At 42.0% G+C, this 23124-nt stretch overlaps 1 protein-coding gene across 2 annotated transcripts in view; it reads left to right on the top strand.

Annotated features, from left to right (window-relative positions):
- tmem65 (transmembrane protein 65) overlaps positions 1–23048 on the top strand; it is a 36166-nt gene extending 13118 nt beyond the window's left edge. The window contains exons 2-8 of one of the 2 annotated variants that reach the window (XR_013502925.1): positions 10530–10574; positions 11445–11512; positions 11714–11768; positions 16548–16590; positions 17183–17288; positions 19504–19677; positions 21216–23048. Coding sequence is in view for 1 of the 2 variants with exons in the window: in XM_078267451.1 (XP_078123577.1) it covers positions 10530–10574; positions 11445–11512; positions 11714–11768; positions 16548–16590; positions 17183–17288; positions 19504–19623 (437 nt within the window). In the remaining variant the exon portion in view is untranslated. Of the gene's footprint in view, positions 1–10529; positions 10575–11444; positions 11513–11713; positions 11769–16547; positions 16591–17182; positions 17289–19503 lie in introns of both variants that reach the window. The other variant, XM_078267451.1, reaches the window with a different exon arrangement.
- Positions 23049–23124: the final 76 nt, after the last annotated feature.

Below are 23124 nucleotides of genomic sequence, written 5' to 3'. Positions count from 1 at the left end.
GGAAGACTCTTTGTTTTTTGTTTTTTTCCTGGAGCCCTCTGCAGCTCCGCTGATCTCAGTGAAATGAAGGCGGAAGCTGCATTTTGTGACACAGCGTTTTTTATTGTTGCTTTGAACGCTGCCTGAGAGTGAGCGAGAGAGACAGAGAGCGTGGTGGAAAAAGAGTTATGGCGCTTACCTACTTCTAGTACCAGCTCGACTCGCAGTAGTCTGCAGGTTTTCACGTCACCTTTTGGTATCGCCTCAGCTCGCTTGGAACCTCGATGGAGGTGATACTACAAAAAAAAAAGTACCTGTTAGCTAGTACCAGGGACCTTTTTTCCATTATGGAAAACCACAAAAGGCGAGTAGAGGCGAGTCGAGCAGGTACCATGTAATGGATAAACGCCTGAGAGAGGTTAACGTGTGTGTGTGTGTGTGTGTGTGTGTGTGTGTGTGTGTGTGTGTGTGTGTGTGTGTGTGTGTTAGGGCAACACACTGCAATGCCTGTATGTGAGTGAAAGAGACCCAGCTGCAGTGGTAAAAGCTATAAGCTGTTCAGGCAGAAACGCAAGCAGACAGAATTCTAACGTACACAATGTGCGATCAAAAAGTAGTTATGTAAGTAAATTAACAACTGCTACATAATGTGGCCGAAAGTATGTACAGAATTTAGACAATCGTGTCTTCACCACCTGTGTCGACGGCCCTTTCTTGTTTCAACAAATCAAATGGTTTTCCCAGTCTGGTGTGGAAGAACTTGGCTGGCCCGCATAGAGCGTACATCTCAACCCCAATCCAACACCTTTGGGATGAATTACTGACCGCGAGACATGCTCTTGAGGCTGAATGGCTACATTTGAATAGAAAACTTGAAACCCGAAGAGAAAAGGCTGTTATACTAGCAGATTATTGGCCATGGTTTTGGATCGATCAGCAACCACATATGGGTGTCTGCTCGTTGTACACGTACTTTTAGCCATATAATATATTTTTTAATTTGATTGGCAGTTTGGTGGTGTTTTGCCTCCACATTATCCATGAAAAAGTATAACTTGTATTCTGAGCACATCTCTCAGCATACCCTCATTTTCAGTGACCGATCTAATCACACAAAGTTCTATTTTAGTCTCAACATTTATCACACTAAACTCATCTAAATTGAAGAATCTGACGTCTGGAGTTTTGGTGTGTAAAGTGTGCGTGAAATGATGGTGGATGAGCTGCCTGGTTGGCAGGTAGAGGAGGAGAAGCGTTTGGCCGGTGGTCAATGTTAAATTTCGTGTGTGCGTGCGTGCGTGTGTGTGTGTGTGTGTGTGTGTGTGCGAGATGGGGAGCAGCGTGACATGCCTGTGTTGTGCCCGCTAACTCGATTGGACAGTCTGCCTCCTGCCATTCCCAGATTTATCTTCAATTAAAGCATAAACCGCTTTACATACTATTAATCACGGTTATGGAACAAACTTTGGAAGTTGATTTTTATGAGCGATCCACCATTTTAGAGGATCCATAACCTTTTTAGGTTGATGACTGGATTGCCGATTCATTATTCAGTGAATGACATTTGTCGATCGGTGCTAGGCTAATCATTAGTAGCTGAAGTTTCTGTATCGATCCCATTTTCAGTCAACACAGAAGTTGCAGAAGCAGCCCCTATGTAAGAGATAATCTAGAGCGAGCTGGTCATTATTGCGAATTGAACCCCTTCAGGCTGATTTAAGACCCCGACGCAAAAAATCAAGGCCGTGTAGTAAGAGTAGTTAACAGTTCATCATCAACCTTCATTTAAAATCTTGAAAACCATTTTCAATGATGCTGAGATACACAAAAAAGAATCAAACAAATAATGAATACAATGAAAACAATTGCACATTATGGTAAATGATTTGAAATAACCATCTTGAAATGTCCAGGGGTAGTAAGGGTGTCCAGCTTAAGTTAACATTGTAGGTAGTTCCATACTTTTGGTGCATAGAAACTAAAAGGACGCAGTAGTCAATTTCCCGTCCAGGGCCCGCGTCATTTAAATACCAAGTGCACCTGCGCCCATCTTTGCGCCCATGGGCATGCTGGTCTGACAGGGAGGTGTGTTCAGGTGCATTCTGGGTGTATTGCTATCTTGAGGCAGCGGAAAGTGATCGCGCCATTGACCAACGAAAACCTGGTCTAAAGTCAATAACGCAGCATTTCATTGTTATTTTTACAGCGCGCACACTGTGCTTGTTACACACACAGGGACGTGCAGCAGCACACAAACATGCACACGATTAAAAATAAAAATATTACAATGTGAAATAGTATTATTATTATTATTATTATTATTATTATCGAAATCTCTCCGTCCTGCTCAGCAAATCCTCCATCATAATAGCAATGTACCAAGGTCCAAACGCGCCTGGCTTTTAAAGGGAATGGGAGATCACACTCTGATTGGTTTATTGCATGTTACGCCCCAAAACACACCTATGAATTAATAAAGACACTAAGTACAACCCTTTTGAACCACGCGCCTGGAGCACGGACCCCTTTTTTTCCACCGTCAAACTAGCAAAAGTGGATTTGGACACGCCCTGAACGCACCTGCGCCATGCGCTTCACGCCCTGCGCTTAGATCGTTAGAATAGGGCTCTCAGTCTGGTGATAATTCTATGTTTTTCTTTATATATTTGGGTCCCATATTTAAAGATTTACGTCTTCAGTAGAAACCGATGGACTTTGGACCGAGTGCCACAGACAGACAGTCAGAAAGAATTGGTTTTGGACTTTTCACGGAATTTGTTGACAACAACAAGTATTGTAAACCTCATCTTTTAATCCCGCCTACGAAGCTCTGATTGGTTGGTTGTTATCAGCACCAGTCTGAAGACCAGACACATTTAAGTCGCTGAAAAAAAGAGAGATTAGGTCAAAGTCTGAAAATGGGGCTGCGTTTTCATTTAATTTTGGGCTGAACGAAAACGCCATTTCTGTTCTGCTGTCAAACGTGACAGTAAGTAGTTCCTCTCCTCAGTCCCTCTCCTCAATTTGAATTTGTTTCTCTTGTTTTCATTTGAGGAAAGAGTGTGGCCGTTTTCACATACTCTGAACTTTCCAGGGACAAAGATCAACCTGCTGCCAAAACAATGCAAGAACACAAAAGATCCTCCGAAATGTAAATGTCAAAATAAAAGTCACGTTTCCCACATTTGAATACATTTAATAAGCTCTCAAATCATTTGGTCGTCCAAAGTGGTGTAGTGTTCATTAATAAATCAGGACAGATTCTCCACAAAGAAAAGTATTTTTGGGCTTCAAATCTGCACCAACTATCTTAACCTCAAACTCTGATTGTGATTCTTTTGACTGATATTGCGATGTGATTCACGATATCGGAGTGAATGATCATTTTTGTATCATTTTCATTGAAACATTAAAATGATTCTAGTGTGATTTATGCGAGGATCTGTACCAAACAAAGATTATTTTCTTTAGTCTGTAGGATAGGATTTGTAGACTGGGACGTCTCTGCAGCACCACAATACTTACACATAGTTTGCCTTTACCAAATATTTGGATTTTGCACTAGTCCATATTGCGATTTCGATAAAATTGCGATTAATTGGGCAGCCCTAGTGTGCAGCGTGTTGCAGGAAGCAGTTTCACTCTGTTAATCAGCAGTCTGACAGCAGACAGAGGATACAGCATCTGCTGATGTCTAATTATATAAATTATACACACAGGCTTATGTTTGTTTTAATCACACATATGGATTGTGTTCGACACACACTGCTGTCATTATGTACTTTGAGATATTCTGCAGCGGACCGAGATCCCCCCAGAGCTACAACTCTTCTGCATTTACTTATCTGACTCCAAATCTGCTGCTATTGGCAGATTGTGCAGCGATATATCATTTTTTTTTTTTTTTTGCCTGCGTCAGTCAGACCTATTTCTGGACACATTTCCCCAGGAGTCACAGTCTTTGTACTCGCTGCGGTCATTAGGAAGTTAAAATCCGAAAGGCTGAAAGTGGGTCGTTCCCACCGTGTGGCCTGACATTTTCAGCAGCGCATTTGAAATGAAGATTTCTCCCGTCAACAGGACAAAAAAAAAGCCACTTCCAGCAGCCCTGCGAGGCTGCTTTACACACCAGAAAACAAAACTCTTGGATGGATGAAAAATGGAAACACAAGTTTTGATCTTAGAGCCAAACAGTGTCAAGTTTGGTGCGAGTGTGTTGCCGGAGAAAAGGTTTATCCTTTGGGTCCATTTTCGGACTTCTGAGGTGTGTCGGGCACGGTTCTATACAAACACTGTATCGCTTGGAGTAGGTAAAAGCAGCACAGCAGTGTGCTCCAGTCGGGGATGACAAAGGAATTCTATGGCATTTCTCATTTGTCACTAGTCACTAGAAATGGATCCATTCAAATGTACCACACATTTTAACCAAATACCTAGAATATTGGCAAAAGAAAATGCAAATGAATGTGTTTCCGCCTCCACTGCTGTTATGGGAATATTAGGCTAGGTGTTGAGCGTGCCAAGATAAACAGCTGGTGGATGCAATCGTGTGCCAACAAGCCATTGCAGAAGAAGAGGGCAAAACAAGATTAAAAGAGCGCCAGTCGACCGTGTCGAAAATGTGATGGAACTATGACATTTTGTTTAATAATTTGAGCTAGGGCTGCACGATTATGGCCAAAATGATAATCACGATTATTTTGATCAATATATTGATCACGATTAATTATTACGATTATTTGTTGATTGTAACCAAAACAAATGTTATTGTCACATAGACTAATTATAACTGCTTTCACATCCATATTGTGCTACATTCCTCCTTGCCGTGAAAAGATACAGGCAACACAATTTTCTGTTCACGTTAACGGCGCATATTAAAATCCGGTGCCAATAATAACCCGGTATCTACCAGACGAAATAGCAACGCGGATTACGGTGCCACTTAAATGTCTGCGTTGCGCTCTGCGGCTGCAGGAATAGCAACGCGGATTTCGGTGCCTCGTTCTGGTGCCACTGATATGCCTGCACTTCTCTCTGATGCTCTGAAACTGACGTTACAGGCAACAGAAACATCGCTGCACGTGACTCTAGTTAACACTATACTCGACAGCAGCTAACGTTAGCCTACCGCTAGCTAGTAGCTGGATTAAACACGGCTAAAATGCTGACAGCTAAACTGTGTAGTGTGACTGTATTTCACTGGAGAGGATTCCAACAGCGAGACGTACAACAGTCTGCCGCTAAAGCTATGAGCTAAAAGACTCAAAGTAGCACTGGACACTGCTGTTGTCTGAAAAACAACACAGACGGGACTAATGTTGCGTTTACTGGTAAACTGGTAAACCTCATGACGATTTATGACCGACTGCTATCTGTTGTGGAATTTGATCAGAGAGTGGTTTACGGAGCTTTGGGAAAAAAAAAAAAACTTTGATACAGAGCGTTCTATGAACGGAGCGAAGCATTTTAAATATCGCTCGATCACTGGCTGCTACGGGCGTGGTTTAGGTGTGTGTGACGACACCGAGAGGCGACCGTTTGTTCAAAACGACAATGGCGGCTCCTAAAGAGGTTAGCGTAGATGCTGCAATAGCATCAGTTAGGCTACATCCGAACTGAAGAGTATCTATTCGCTGAAAGAAGAGCAAGGAAGGACACTAAAGGCTTTTCTCGATGGAAAAGATGTTTTCGCACTTCTACCGACGGGCTTCGTCAAGAGTTTGATGGACAGATGGTTCGTTCAGTGACCTGCCAAGTATTCTTTAAAAGTGCCTTTCCATTTCCAAGCAGTTTCCAATGACGGCTCAGTGTTTCCTTTAGGATTTTTTGAGGCGGTGGGGGCAGGTCTGTCCGAACAACCCCCTGAGCTGTTTGTTTAATAGTCGACTCGGAAGAAAGCGAACGTTTTGACAATAAACTCCATCAACACAACGGTACGTGGAGTTAAACTGGACGGGCCCAACAACCTCTGAATAGTTCTACTTGTTGTTAAATTGCAATGTGAGCGGCAGCCAACGGGGGGGAGCATTATGTCAGCAGGATCATTTAAAAGGCAACCGCGACGACATTGTGCGTCTGCCCTATTTCTGATACCGTGGCGGCAGAAATGTTGCCGTGGCGGGCCGCCACTACAAAATCAACATAGGAGGAAACACTGCAGCTTCTCAGATGGTTGTATGTGACAAACCATCTGGCGCGTCAGGTTAGTTTCCATTGGGCTTTGTCGCATTTTTCTTTTTCTTTATTGATAATAATATTTCAGCATTTTTTCCCCCGAATTCCCCGAGTATTCCCTTTCTTTTTTTATGTGCAAATTGAAAATATGCAGAGGTGGATAAAAACACACTTACTGAGTACAATGCTCTCTTCTCTTTTTCAAGAAAGCCCTGTTCACAGTTCACAGTCCAACCACAATCTAATCTATTTTTGGTGAAGTTAACCTTTAGGTCCTCCTCCGGTCATATTAATCATGTTACTTTACACACGCCTGACATCATTTCACAGGAAAATTCACAGTTGGAAGATTTCGTGCCACCCAGTGAGTTTATATTTTCTACATTCTTCTCTTGATTTCCGTAATTGTACCATCCTGTCAGTGACTGAAACACTCTCGCTCTGTAAAAGGTTCAATACATCTAGTAGTTCTGGTGCAATTTCCCTCTGGACCAAAGTGTCACACTCATAGCACCCTGCAGAAACATGCAACAGCATTAGGATTGCACGAAATGAGGAAAATATGCGATAACGTTGTGGAATATCGCGATAACGATATTACTTGCGATAAATAAACAGATAAAGTGTACTCATTTCTGCCTTTCTACTGCTTTCAGTATTCTGCTAAAAATACAACAAATTAAATTAAAAATAATGTTGGACCTCACTGTGCTCACATTTGTGGTATGTAAACCACTGGAGCACTGACCCTGAAGACATTAATTGCTTTCCTGATGATTATGCACATTTGCAAAGTTTTGTTTCTGTTTGTTTACTACAGAGTGTGCAAGCCTTGGCCCAGCTTTTCACAGAGAAAGCAGGTTTAATGAGCCAACTGTTGCTGTATTTTGGGGAGCGATGGATGGATCATTTCACTGGCAAATTACTTTAATTTATGTGTCGTCATGGGTTCATTGTCCAGCTCCAGAAGGGTCTTAAGCTTATTGGACCTGCCCAGCTCTAAAAATGGACAGAGGTTGTATAAAATGGACAGAGGTTGTATCATGTTTTGGCCATCTGTGGGGATCTATCAGTGCTTTATAATTAGACTTGGATCAACGTTTATTTAAAAAGATAGCTGTTCTGCCAGGGGGGTTTAATGCTGCCGTCACATTAAATCTGCAATTCATGATGTATTGAGTTTAAAGATTGTGCAGCTCAATACAGAGATGAAGCTGTCTGTTGTTGCTGCAGTATTACAACAAAGGCTACATACTTAACTGTTTAAACTGTTGATAAAGTGTGACTACTCTCAATAAGGTAAAGGACAATTCCGGCACAAAATGAACCTAGGGGTTAATAATGTGTACCGAGTCGACCGTTCTCTGAGATATGTTTTCATGCTAATCGAATGTGTCTCTAGCTTGAAACAAGCTGCTGATTAGCTTATAACGCTAGTCTTCGGGGCACAGGTAAAGTAAAAAGAAATCGCTATTTCTATACCACTAACAAGGCTTTAAAAAAACAGTATCCTTCACGTATACAAGCAGGCTGGTCATGACTGTTTTTCCAAGATGGCGCCTGCTTGTATACGTGAACGCTACTGTCTTTTATAATCTATCTTTTTAATAAACTGTCTGTACACTTACAAAGTTCTCAATGCTTCAGTTTACATGTAGGGACCCTCATTATGCTACAGTTGAAGTGTGGTGCTATTTTGAGCCTTGTCAGTGGTGTAGAAATAGAGATTTCTTTTTACTTTACCAGTGCCCCGAAGACCAGCGTTATAAGCTAATCAGCTGTTTGCGCTAAAACTGGTCACATTCGATTAGCATGAAAACATATCCCAGAGAACGGTCGACTCGGTACACATGTGTTATTAACCCCTAGGTTCATTTTGCGCCAGAATTGTCCTTTAACAAAATGACAAATAAACTCTTGACTCCAGGAATTTCCAAAACAAAAGTCTGAAATACTGACTTTGGGAAACCTGTTTATCTCAGCACAAAAGTACAAGCGCCTTTGAGCAATGCAACTAGCCACTGCTGTTTTTGTGGAAGTGTGCAATATTGATGCTTGAGTGCACAACAGAGGGGCGTGCTGTTGGTTTAAATAATGAATAAAGCAAAAGTTGTAATACATAAAATTCCCGCAGACCGACACTGGATGAATGTTGTTGCTAAGTGATACTGCTCATTGAGTTATTTAAGCTGATTGAGCATTTTGTCAGGAAGACAAAGGAAGCATCTTAAATCACAAATCTCTCAGATAGGCGGGCTCTGGTCTGGCAGAGGCTTTGATCTGTAAACCGCAAGGATGATTCAACTTTTGATATGGATGTTTGTTTTTCATAGCAAGAAAGCAACTTGTTCGGAGCAAAGAGAGGGGATGGGACTTTGGCAGTAAGTGAAGTCGGGTTGAATGAAAGAGATGGCACAAAGTTTTTATCTTGAGTTTGAAATGTTGTCCTTTAGGGCTGCAATGACTGGTCAATCATTGTTTTAGGCTTGGGCAAACCAGCATATTTAACGTGATGACATCACCTTATGCTGGGCATATTTGACTGTAACTGTAACATTTAAAGATATATAGTTAAACATGGAGGTCCGACCAATCTGTCAGCTGTGCTGGGCTTATTTTCTGTACTGTGTTGCTTTGCTAGCGTCTTTGATAAACAAAATCTAGCTTTAGGAACAGCAACATCTCCCCGCCGGTCGGACTGACTGCTAGTTCGGGTGGTGTCATTTTCTTTAGTCTGCGGCCCAACAGGTACATCAGCTCTCCAAGCTAACGTTAGTCAAAGGGTGGACATTTGGAAGCCTCAAACATGTCTTTTAGATGAAGGAGATGAGAGTACATCCAGTTGTTCCTCGTCCCCGTTTGCTCAGCGACGTTAAATTGTACCTACGGGACGCAGGAGTTTTTTTCTTCTTTTTTTCGATAATGAAAATAATTGTTAGTTGCAGCCTTAGTCTTTTTCTATTGGCTACATTCAGAGACAGTCTGCCAGTATTTGGAGTTCCTTGTTGTACTTTACAAACTGTAATTCATGGTCGGTAAAGTAGTAAAAGTAACGCGCATGCATTTCAAGTTGCACCCGGCGCTGTGATCAAGAGCAGGAGATATTCCTGTCCTGGTTTGAAAGGAACCTTCCACTCCTGTATCCTGAAATAGATCATGACCTTTCAGAGCCACTGGTCTGTCAGAGAGGTGTGAATCTGTTGACGGTGCTGCTGCCTGTTTGTTTTGAAAGATGAGTCCACACACACACACACACACACACACACATTATTTTTGTGCTCTTGGCATCTCTCTGTTGGCAGAAAAGTTGGTGAAACTTGTGCGAGACGAGCACATAACTGCAAAAACACACAGGGAGGTCAAAAAGTGGACGACTATAATTGACCTATTCCTGTAATTGGTCTCCCCATTCCCCAGAATGCACTCTGCTCCAGTTCTGCGCCACTCTGCTCCACTTCTCTAGAGTCGGCTCGGTGTCTGCCCAGGGAGCTCGACAAAACCAACTCCATTCCCCAGCGTCTCCTCTTCTCTCTTACCAATTAAAGTCAGACGGTCACAAATACACCCTTCTAGCTAGATTACCTTCTAGCTTGTAGGACTGGGTATTGCTTGAAGTAATTTGATACCGGTGCCAAAACAACACCTGACTTTCCATACTGATAGCAAAAGCAATACTTTTACAATTAAACTTTGAGAAATACACGTTTTTCTGCAACTCTATTAGTTCTATTAAGAAACAGAAAGCCAAACTTCTCAAATGCATCAGTGTTGATGACTTGTGGGAGCCGACAAAACAGCTCCCACAAGAACTTTGCCCATTTCAAACACAGTCTTAAAGAACAGAGTTCGTAAACAAGACTAAGAATCTGACCAACTTTTGATACTTGATACGGGTTTTGGAACCTGGCAGTAGTTTTAAAATCCAGCCCAAAGTTTGTTTGTCCGACAGAAAAAAACTATTCTGATTTGAATGAAATCTGAAAAGATGATCTTTAAACTGTCCCCTGGCATTCAAAAAACGGCACTAATTGGCATCATGTGGTCTGATTCTGGAGAAACCTAATGGGATGATACATTTTGGCACTTTTGCATTCAAATTATTAAAATGGTGGTCGTTTTCTACCATTACACAACACTGTGTGTGTGTGTGTGTGTGTGTGTGTGTGTGTGTGTGTGTGTGTGTGTGTGACAAGAGCTGTCAGAAATTACCGCGGAGCGTCGACTGAAAGTGTAAATTGTTGAATATAAGAGAGACTGTGATGAGTTTTGGGGTGAGTAAACTGTATCTCTGCGTTGCTGCAGACGCTTTAAGTCAAATCTCAGCAGTTTATGAGCGAAATTCTGATGTGTCTTGATGTTTTCTCTTTTCTCAGAGACCCTGGAGCCTTCGCCGCCGACTGCAGCCCAGATTAGATATGGTGAGTGATGATTATCTCTCTCTCTCTCTCTCTCTCTCTCTCTCTCTCTCATACTCACACTCTCTCTCACACACACACACACACACACACACACACACACACACACACACACACACACACACACAAAACCTCTATATTTCAGAAAGCAACCCGACATTCCTCCATCAATATTTTTATGATGGTTTGAATGTAGCAGACGTTCATTAATATAAAATAGTCGCCCACTTAAAGCTTTAAGCACAGAAGTTGTACATCATAACTCTACCTTATCCTCTCTTATAAAGTTTGCACTAATATTTGGATTGGATGTGTTTCCACATATGCTTCAGCACTTCAATTTTCAGCTCTTGTATACTGATGCACATTGTACCAAAAGTGTCTACACATAATCTTCTTGATTTGAAAGTAATCTAACACATTTTCCCTCACGTCTATGGAAATATGTACTTAACATAATGCATTTATGACTGAGAGCACATGTGTGAATGTTAAAAAGAACGCAGTTAAAGAAAATACATTTTGGTGCATACAATCTATTCATTTTCAGTGTTTCCTCTATGTTGATTTGACTGTGGCAGCACCCCACGGCAACATTTCTGCCCCCCACGGTATCAGAAATAGGGCTGCATTGTTAGAGTGCATGTCGGAGAATAGCGCGGACACACAAGGAGAACTAGCCAGTTGAGAGTGTGTGTGTGTGTGTACGTCCTGGAGAACTGTAAGTCGTATAACTCATGTTGTCACTTCATTTAAGCCTGGTCTTGCAAATTTAAATTAACTGGTGATTTTCGTCGTTTGTATTCTTCTGAATTAAATCTAAATCAGTCAGATTATGTGTTAATTTACTATTTTCTTTCTGTTTGTCTGCAGTTTTGTTCCACAACGGCATCCCCTTTGTTGGATTTGGTTTCCTTGATAATGCCATCATGATCGCAGCAGTAAGTGAATGTATTTAAACAGCGACGAGGCTTGGTTTGACTGGAAAGAAAAACACCAAGTTTTGTGGAAGAAAACTAGAATCCGAACAGATATAAATCTCCGTCAAAGATCACATTTTCTTCTGTCGACGTGTTCTCCTTGTGATAACACTTTCACTGAGTCCGGATGAACGTCTCACCTCATTCTCTTCTGTCCTCCAGGGAACGCAGATTGAACTCTCCATCGGAGTCACTCTGGGGATCTCCACCATGGCTGGTAAGGAGAACAAAACGGACCTGCACTCTGTGGTTGAGTCACAGTGGAATCTAAGTTTTACTTTATCATCCTGTTCATCCTATCAATCAACTGATAAGCGAATTGATCAACAGAAAAATCAAGCAAACAGTTTTGATAGCCATTTAAGTCATTAATCAAGAAAAACTCCAAACATTCTCTGCTTCCATCTTCTCAAATATCATGATTTCCTTCTTTTATCCGTTTTTTTCTACTTTTGAAGAGTTTTTTTTAAAATATATTTTAGATAGAAATTGTCATTCATCAGGAAAATTTATATGAACCTAATTTTTTAAATATGTGACAGTTAGCTGAAAGTACTGACTAAACAGTTGACATAGTTAGCTACAAGTACTGTATAAACTGTCTTAACAGTTGACATAGTTAGCTAAAAGTACTGTCTAAACAGTTGAAATAGTTAGCTAAAAGTACTGTCTAAACAGTTGAAATAGTAGCTAAAAGTACTGTCTAAACAGTAATTATTATGAGATCAATCTAGTAATGCACCGATACCGCTTTTGACAGACAAAGTACAAGTACTTGCATTTGAGTACGGGGCCGATACCAAGTACCGATATGAGTACTTAATAATACCATTAATGCATTATTAGCACCTGAATGCATTATGACGAGTTGTACTTGAATGCACCATGAAGTCTCGTCGGAGCACACGCGCTTTACCTTTCCTTGTTTGTTTACATAAATCATGGGGGGACCAAAATGTAGCTTCAGGGAAGCAGGAGGATTTTCCAGTTGGGTTTTCTCCGACTCTGGCAGTGGCCATGGTGTCTGGAAAAGTGCAGCTGCAGGCTACCGACAAACTACGCTGTCTCTTTAGCTACGGACTGTTGCACGTCCCGGTCAGGGACTCCCGGTGTGGGAATCCCTTTCCTTTAAAATAAACTTAAAGGGGAGCTATGCAGTTTTTTTTTTTTTTTTTTTAGCTTAATTTACTTTAACTGAACAGCTATGATATCAGGTCTCGCAAATTGCTTCACGGCACTGCACACATACGCCCATTCAGGAACCGGGTAACAAGGTAGCGATGGAGTTTTTCACACTATTGTCACGGCTGAGCCGGCTAAAAAGAAGCAGAAAGCTAGGAAAGCATTGTCAGAGGAACGGAGAAAGAGGAAACGGCAGACTGCCCGAGCGAGGAGTCAGACACAAGTAAACATAAGAGCTGCCAAATATCTATTCCGAAGCTGTAGGGGGAGCTCTATAGAGAAACCTGCCAGCAAAAAGTGAGGAAACGGCGAAGAAATGGCCAAAACTGCATAGCGCCCCTTTAATTCATGAACAGAAATCCCATTTTCCTGAGAAAAGAGTGATGTGTATATTCACAGGAAGTAATAATTAAAAGAAAAGAAAAAAAAGTGAATTTATCGGTCACAATCCACATACAGTAGTTTGGGCCTCACACCAGAATCAAATACTTCCTTCTCTCCTTAGTCCAAAACTAGGCGATGGAGGTGTCCTGTATAAAGGATCCTGTCACCAGGCCAGTGTGCCTAACTTATGGCCACGTAAAGCTCTCGTGGTGTTATTGCTTTTCTTTCAGGCTGGAAGTCGCACATAATATAATCTGAAATCAGTGCCTCCTCTTCCATCAGCCATCACCTGGAAGACTTTATTATTACTTGGATAGCTCAAGTGATGCCACTGGTTGTATAAAGTTGCACTGAAATATCTTCTTCACACTCGCAGCCCATCAGAATAATGTTGCAGTTTCTTGCAACACAGCCTGCTGTCATCATAGCTGCTGCTCTTCTGGGTCTTTATTACGCTGTGAAAACCATAAAGGCACTGGAGCTTGCCTTCTCCCTCTCCTCAACACTAGATCATTCCCGTTTCCATGGATACTTGGCTCCAATTTCCCCTGCAAAGTGTAAATGAGAAAAGAGAAGCTCGAGATCAATAGCGCTGCTCTCACGTCTTCATCCATCCAGGCTCTGCTTTATATTTGTGTCGTCCTCATCCGGCCTGCAGTGATGCTCAGCCAGTTTACCGAGTCCATATTTTAATTTCTTTTTATTTGAGCGAGAGACCTTTTCCAGCTTTTGTTGCTGACACTTTTCATCGCGCAGCACTTCATTGTCACACACAATCAGTGCCAGAGGGGCTGGTGAAATGTGGCAAGATTGTGTCGGCGTCTTTCAGCGAGGAGTTTGAAGCCGTCCATCTGGAGGTTTAGTCTGCGTGCTCACAGCCTGAGTCGGCCGTCAGACGATGCGGCCAAAACAGCAGGTCTTTCCATTAACTTTGAATGGGGGTAGTGCGTTTAGGCTGCGGCGGGGGGTTGCCGCGGTGGGGAGGGGGATGGAAAAAAAAAACGAAGCGGCCCGCGGCGAAAAGTTGAGACCGACTCAACTTTTGGAGAAACGCAACCCCACGTCACACTGCGGTGGCCAATTATGTAACTGCCGACTTGTGTTTTGAGGCGATGTGAGAGCATAGACAGTTAAAGAAAACCAACAGATCCCGTTGCTCTGGACGGAGACCAGTGAAGGATATTGGAATCACTTTTCCGGTGAGGGCTGAGCGTTACTGAGCAGCCTCCAACTGAGAGAGACGATGTAAATGTGACGTGAGCAACCTGTCTGAAAGTTGTAAGTCTTCTGGTAGCTGTGCCAAGAGAAATCTCAATGAGCGTAGGTATATGTAAGGAGATAACATGGACACTGGCTAAGTATTGCTAACTAAAATGCTAATTAATATTAGTAATTAAACTTAAACAGCTAATGTAAGTCCAAACTGCCTGCGAGCTTCTCCTGTACTGTACGGTTATTTCTCTACTATGTAACAGAAAGTCGCGTGGTTATGACACAATCGTTTTACAAAAACGTCTGCTACGGAGCCATAACGTGAGGTACAAGGTAATGGAGCCTTTAATACATTGTCGTGTTTCTTTAGAAATAAACAATGGACAAATAAAGTCTTTAAACACTTCAGATGTAAAGTTATTCGCTGTCAAAGTGACGCCAAAATGAATGGCAGTCAATGGGATGCTAACAGCGGGTGAGAGCTAGGTAGCATCAAAATGGCGCCATAGGAGGTACGCATTACATCCATGGGCTTACCCCCTTGTGTGAGAGTCCCAAACAGGAAACAGGAAACATCACTGCCTCTATCGCTGCCACAAGAAAGTTTTAAAACACAAGCACTGAACTGCCCGGGAGTTTGAGTAACAGCTGACTGCTTCCTCACTCCCTCCGTCTCTTTTCTTTCTCCATGAAACGAAGCTCCCTTCAAGTGCGGTCGGAAACGTCAAGATCTACTGTATAAACGGTCTGACGGAAAACAGTAACTGTGAAATATAAAGTCTACTTGTGCCACATTGGGAAGTTAAAGAACACAACAGGACGTTACAGTGAAACTTCCACTACCGCACAACCCTGCAGCAAACGGCCGGATTTGTTGTCTGTGGTCTGAACGCAGCTTTAGTCTCTCTGCATTCAGCGTCGAGCATCTTTGCTCTTAAAGCCTCCGGAGATCCACTGAAGGCAAAACAAACACGTAAAATACTTAGCACCTTTACAGTTTTAATGGCTGTGCACAAATGTATTTTCTACCACACTGTCAGCAATCCCCTGTACAAATCGGAGTCACGCCGTGAATTATTCATAGCTGCCAAGTGTTTTGTAGATGTAGTACATTAACAGGAATTGCTTAGAAGCTGACTCCGCTGACAGTTAGACCATGAAGGCAGATGAAGAAAGAAGCTGACTAGTGTCTTGGTGGTTTTTCCAAAGGTGCTCTCTGATCTGTAAAAAGTTTCACACCTTCTCTCACTCCTACCGACTCATCTCGGATTGTGCTGCTTTGATCTATTGTTTGGACTCCTATCTCTGCCTACGTAGATTTATGTGGGCCACTTGGCACTGCCGGGTTTAAGTATATTCACTTATTCGTTCTGGTTGCCGTGTGTGGGTGAGTTTCTTAAGTTTTCCTCAAAGTGGGGCATGTTGGAGGGATGACAAAGGCTGGATTACAGCATCAACATCAACACGTTATATTTCAACTTCAAGCATCCATCCATGTATTTTTTGGACGCTAGGCAAGGTAGCCCCGAAATCTTTCTCACCAGCCATGTGCTCCAGGAGGCCTATACTACGAAGCAAGGTCAACATGCCCTGGATTTATTTCCGTTACGCGGCTTCACCAAACCTAACTACAGCAGGTGTGACACGAAGGTGGTTATCAACTTGTTCAATCAACCCAGGTTTTCCCAATCTAGTGACGAGCGCGTTCACATAAAAGGGGAGCGGTGTTTTCTCCATATGACCAATCGCAAACATGGACAAGTCTACCGGAGCCGCATATTTGACACGAGAAGAACAAATGATAATCCTACAGAAATATGAAGAACACAGACATGTAATACAGGCAAAAAGCAATACCGTCACTGCTGCTAAATCCAGGAAGAGAAGCTGTCAAATTGCAGACGCCTTAAATGCGTAAGTTATAAGGCTTATCAATAGCACTGCCCCATCAGTCAGGCACAACCAGATCTGACCATAATTACACTTGTGCATTCCATGATCTTTTGTCGCTATATTCTTTTAGATGCAACCCTGGCAGTGGTAAGTGATCGTGGGCGCAAAACATAAATAAATAAAAGATCATATTTCTTTTTTAAAAAGTCTCGAAAAGTTGCTAAAAAGAAATCTGTCAAATCCTTCATTACATAAGATACCTATTTCTGTGTGTGTTTGATCAGAGAACGGCAGAAATCAAAGTGTTTCCTTTGTGTTTTTGCAGCTGCGGCGCTGGGGAACCTGGTTTCAGATTTGGCAGGTCTCGGGTAAGTAGCATTATAAACGGTCTATTACAGTCGGTGTTTGCTTCATTTTTTTTTTTTATTAAAAATGGTAAATTAATAATTGCAATTACTTTATTTATTATACCTTCTGTTTTCCCTCCCAGGCTTTCACACATACTCATACTTTTTTTTAAAATTACATTTATATCTGCATTTATATCAAAACCTAGAGACTTTCAAACATCAACATGTCATTTATGACTATGTATTTGTGTCTAAATGACATATAAACATCTTTTCCTATTCTATTTTGCCTGGAAACGCTTCCAACACGCTTGCGTGTCGCGTGAAAATTAGGCGTCGGTCCTATTTCTAGCATGCACGTGTTTTCGCGCCTGAGACGTGAAGTGTCCCGCAGGCAGTGTGTAAGCTCTAACCTGTTAACATGGGAGCTGAAATATAAATGGACACGCCACGCAGCTGACACGCTCACGCCACGCAGCCAGTGTGAAGCCGGCCTTATGTTTAGGGCAAGGATCGGGATGTCATTAAATCAAGATGTGTGCTAAATGATCATTGTCAATGAACGTCCACACGTTCATTGAAGTGTAATTACCCAGATGCGTGTATGTAGTCTTGCAGGTTACGTGGAGGCTCTGGCTTCCAAACTGGGGATGCAGGGTCCAGATCTGACGCCCGAACAGGTGCACATGTGGCAGACCAAGTTCAGCTCTCACATGGTAAGATTGGGATATTTGTTTAAATTCTTTTTGGGGGGTATTTATGCCTTTTTATTATTCTGTATCGCCGACAGTAGGGAGATGACAAGAATGAAAATGAGAGGAGAGAGGGATGGTAATTACATGCAACAGCTGAAGTTTAACGGGCGATGTTGCAGTTTAAGACAGGCTGCCCCCGATTTTATTTGTGTGAAATGTTTCAGTCTCCAAGTAGCAATTGGCATTACAATAACAAAAAGTAACCTTCAACAATGAAGGTAGGCACAGAACTAGGACATTTACAAAGTATAAAAAGAAGAAAGCTTAAGCGGTGCAGGAAGGAAAGTCTGCTGCTGATAACGTATTACAAGAAGAGAATCCACAGACACAAAAAAGAGGCAGAGATTGAAAGAGAAAGAGATTGCCAAAAAAAAAATCGCTGTCAGCTTTATTCTTGTCATTTGCATGCCCGAGGAGTGCAAAAATAGGTGTAAGATCAAATCTATCAAAGGCACATCTGAAGCTTAAAAGCTTAAAAGGAAGAAGCAACTGGTGAGCTGAAACGACCTTATTCTGAAATATTAATTTTATTCTTAAACATGTCTCTGAAGATGTTTGTCTCCTCTGTATCGCGGCCATCCAGGACCCTAACAGGCTACTCTTAGGGCGCTTTCATACCTATAGTTCTGTAGACATGGGGCGATTGCCACATTGTCGCAGCATTGTTTCATTTTTCATTTGGTGCGGTTAGTGTTCATGCTGCACTTTATCAAATGCACCAAACGTCACACGGTCGGAACCGGTTGCTTGTTTATTGGACAGAATATCTGAGTGAGACTCGCTGACATTTTGAAAAGTGGAGCAACACCAAATTTATAACGTTGTGGGTTTTCTGGTTCTGCTTTAGTGTTTCTAATATTTTTGAGGAAGGCGATAATGAGCAGCTGACACAGCGAGTGAAGAAGACGAGAGAGAGATGATAATGTCACACAAACGACCAGTGATGTGTGGTCATATTAGGTTATGGATTTGAAAGTTGTCATCCCTTAAATCATATATAAGTCCGTAAATTGTGTGCAAGGTTGAAATTGCAGGCTAGTAAATGAACTGTTTTTTGGTTCCCTTCCTGCATTTGGGTCGGATCACCAAGCTCTGGTAGCCTGGAAATCCAGACCCAAATCCGAAAGGTTAAGGGTCTGGCACTGAGTAATGGAAATGGCCCAACTCGAGGGGCGGCACCAAGCATGCATTTGAAAATCTCACTGCACGCAATTGGATAACACTACGACCAATCACAACAATACACGGGGTGACATATCCAGAGCCCCATACGCTTAGCTACCATCGGAGCTAACTGGTAGATTAAACTCTTAGCTACCAGAGGAGCTAACTGGTAGATTAAACTCTTAGCTACCAGAGGACCTAAATGGTAGATTAAACTCTTAGCTACCAGAGGACCTAAATGGTAGATTAAACTCTTAGCTACCAGAGAAGCTAACTGGTAGATTAAACTCTTAGCTACCAGAGAAGCTAACTGGTAGATTAAACTCTTAGCTACCAGAGAAGCTAACTGGTAGATTAAACTCTTAGCTACCGGAGGAGCTAACTGGTAGATTAAACTCTTAGCTACCGGAGGAGCTAACTGGTAGATTAAACTCTTAGCTACCATCGGAGCTAACTGGTAGATTAAACTCTTAGCTACCAGAGGAGCTAACTGGTAGATTAAACTCTTAGCTACCAGAGGAGCTAACTGGTAGATTAAACTCTTAGCTACCAGAGGAGCTAACTGGTAGATTAAACTTTTAGCTACCAGAGGAGCTAACTGGTAGATTAAACTCTTAGCTACCAGAGGAGCTAACTGGTAGATTAAACTCTTAGCTACCAGAGGAGCTAACTGGTAGATTAAACTCTTAGCTACCAGAGGAGCTAAATGGTAGATTAAACTCTTAGCTACCAGAGGAGCTAACTGGTAGATTAAACTCTTAGCTACCATCGGAGCTAACTGGTAGATTAAACTCTTAGCTACCAGAGGAGCTAACTGGTAGATTAAACTCTTGCCGTATCCGGTCAGCAAAACAGCAGAAACGGACCAAACAGTTCAGGTGTGAAAGCAACCTTATTTTAATATTTTGAAGTCCAAAGAATATAATAAATGGGTTTTAGGCTACAGTTTATGAGATTGAGAACAAGTGAAGGAATTCTACTTTTAACACTATCATTTCTTCTCCTCCTGCAGGGCAAAGCCATCGGAGTGACCATTGGCTGTATTTTGGGGATGTTCCCGCTGTTTTTCCTGGATGACGAGAAGGAGAAGGAGAAAGAAGCACAACCCTGCAGTGACACCGCGTCTTCCTAACAAGCCACCACAGTCACACCCATAGACTGGATACTGCTGATGTCAACTTTTCAAGTATTTACAGTCCGATGTTTCTCTGTTCAGGCGGCGTTCACACTTCTTCAGTCTCCGAACCCTCTAAAGCTGTTTGTGTCAACTGAGCATATTTAGCTCCGTCACAGCTTCAGCTCTTTGTGGCTTCTTCCGACGCACCAAGCTGTGGTATTTCCACACGGTCTGCCCCATCAAGACATGCCATCTGTTCGTTCAGTATGTCGAGTTTATGGGGATTCACTCGTTTAAGTTTGTCATGAGGGATGGCTGCTGGAGGGATCTTATCAGTTCTGATTCTGTCATCGATTCTTCTCATCAATCCCGTTCATTCTGGAGTCTGTCCGACCGACCCGTTTTGAAAAAGAAATCCCCAGTCCCACCGTTCCTGTAACTTTCCGAAACCGACGGTTCGACATTCACGCCGATTTCGCGCTGCTGTTGTTCCGCTAATATTCATGAACAGTCCGCATGATATCGTACGGAAATGTATGGACACTACGCGCTACAGAGCTTCGTGACGCCGGCTACAGACCTCCGTTGCATCAGCGGTAGTTGGTAGTTCAGTTTCCCGAAAATAGGTGACTTTAAGCCGGGTACAGAGCACCACGAGCTGCCGGTTGTTTCAGCGGACATTGCGGTTAAATTTAGTCCACAAATTATGAGCGTTTTGCCACAACGAAAGTTAAGATTAGGCACCAAAACGACTAGTTAAGATTAAAATACTCCCAAGGAACACAGAAAGACTTGAAGGTGAAAGACTTTTCCCCCACTGTATTCAATGTGGTGAACACGGCCAAAAAAGAACTTTGGAATGCTTACGAATTACAGAGCTTAACTTTGCGTTGCTTTTTGAACAAATGGTCCATGGGAACAGGCTGCCATAACAGAGCATAACCCTATCCTTAGACTAATATCAGTATCATTTCCGGGTCTACGTGTTTGACAAGCGAAAGAATTTTCCCAGAATGTCAGCGCCTCCTTTAATTACTGCAAACAAATCGGATATGCTGGATAGTCGTACTGCTCTCCAATACGGGCCAGGCGTGGCTAATCCACATTATTTACAGTTTCTTTGTCACTATAAAACGTTAATAGTTTCTGCAATCAGGAATTAATTCGCAGCCAGCCGCAGACTCTGTTTTTAGTGCCACAGCAGTCTCACGTTGGCCTACATAAGTGTGTTGCTGTGTACAGATTTTTAATTGGGGGGGGCAAGCGAGGTGTAGTTATTTTATTAGTGCTCAGTATTGGCAGATTGTCCGAGTGTAGGCATGTGGATCGGTATCCAGGGGGGGGAAAGTTGGATTGTTACAACCCTAACCAATTAGCAGAACCTTACTGGTGCTTTTACCACTTTTGCCTAAAGTCAGTGTTTCGCATCTAATTGTCAAACATGTGAACACGTGTTTAAACATCTTTTCCTTTCTGCTGGGTCCTGGGCGTTGATGAGAGGAATCAATGGTGTTGAAGCTTTATTATTGTTATTATTATTATTATTATTATTATTATTATGTCAGTGGAAACCAATCTTTAATTTCCATCTCTGCTTTTTGACACAGAGCGGATGGCTGCTGTGAACGCTGCCTGAGTAGCTCCCAGGATGTGAAGTGCTCACCTGTGTCAACACCTTCAGACAACCGCTATAAATTTGGATTCAAGTACCAGCTGCAGCTGCTGATTACAACAGGGTATTAGACAATTCTCTGCTTTCCCACAGAGAAGGTGTGCCACCTGAGGGCAGAACAGAAAGGTCCAGGTGTGACCGGTGGTCGTTTCCCATCCTGGCAGTAGAAACCCAAAGTATATACTGGAACACTATTTCACATTTTAAACATTGTCCTTTTTATTATTATTATTATTATTTTTTTTTTTTACTAAGATCTGATTTATATTTGGTTATTTTTCTTCACCAGACACTTTATACATCTGAAGACTTCATCTCCAAAACACTTATTTGTCCATTTTGGGTCAAAAACTAAACGTGACTCATTACTTGAGCTGAAACTGAGCAGACTTTTCAGTGACAAATTACAGTCACTGCACTTGAGTATCAGCGGTTTGGTTCTCGTGCACCTTTAAACTTAAAAAAAAATATTTAAAAGAAAAGTAACAGTGTCCGCTGCTACCTCGATGGGAATATTTTTTCGATGTTTTGCATGAAGAACAGATGTAGCTCTATAGTCAGACTTTTTCTTTCCTTGTCAGATGGTTTTTAATATGCTGGAAAGTCTTCAAATGTTTTGCGCGGGTTGAAAGAGGCGCTCGGTGGCGAGACACTACTTGGAAACCGAAGTCGCTATTTTTTAAAGTTTGGGCCTTTACTGTACACTGATGTTTGCTTTCAAAGGTCTTTTCTGCATGTTTCTGTCCACACTCTCTCTCTCACTAACACTTGACTTGGACCAGGCCGTCCGTTTTTTCTGACCACAGTTGAAAAATGTTTAACTTAACAATGAATTTGAAATGGTAAATCCTCACATTTTAGAAGTTGGAACTGGAGAATGTTTGCTCTTTTAAGCAAACATTTAATTATACAATTATTTTCCTGTCGGTTGACTTAACGTCTCAGCAATAGTCTGAATTCTCCACGTAACATTTATAAGTGCTCCCACAATGCAACAAACAAAGTAGTGTCCATGGCACTTCTTGCTGCTAACAAACCTATTGATAGATGCATATATTACAGCCGTAGCACACTACTGATCTCCATAGACGAGGGATGTACTATATCCTATTGGCCGATAAACGAGAATATGAACATATTGTTATTGTTCTGATAATGGAATTTCATGCGATGCCTTTTTGCAATAGGGTTAGGTGTGATTGGATTTGTATAATACATAAGTGTATCAATAGGGAGACCAAGGCTGCGGTTAATTAGCCTCCATATTTAAACAAACTGCGGTTCTATTGTTACACACTCGTTTACAATAATTCAGTCTATCGTTTGCTCTACGGACAGTGAAAGTTGGTGCCGCTAGTAGAACTGTAAAGATGAATCGATTAATCGCTTAGTTGTCAACCAATAAATCATTCGCCCAGAAAAACCAATCGATTAATCGGTTTCAGTCATTTGTTTTTATGAAAAAGCAAAAATCCTATAATTATATCTTCTTAAATGTGAATATTTCCTAGTTTCGTCACACCTCTGACGGTAAACTAAATATCTCTGAGTTGTAGACCACTGATCTACAGGTTTCACCGCTCTTTGGAATGTTATAGACCAAACAACTAATCGATAGATCGTTAGTTGCTAGTGGACAAATATAAAAAGTGAACTGTTCGCTTCGCGTATGACATGAAGCGCTAACTATTGAGTGTCTGTCTATATTGAGCGACTGAGTGTCTGAGGGAGTGATTTCAGACACGGCCGATGGATCGCACATCATTCTGTTTTCCATTAACCCTCAAATGGTTTTCACAGGAGCATGTCCATATTTATTTTCTACACAGGTCATGCAATGTATG

This window comes from Sander vitreus, chromosome 14 (assembly GCF_031162955.1).
Source record: "Sander vitreus isolate 19-12246 chromosome 14, sanVit1, whole genome shotgun sequence".
Lineage (NCBI taxonomy): Eukaryota > Metazoa > Chordata > Actinopteri > Perciformes > Percidae > Sander > Sander vitreus.
Note: the sequence above shows the minus strand (reverse complement) of the source record. Positions and strands in the feature narration are given on the sequence as shown.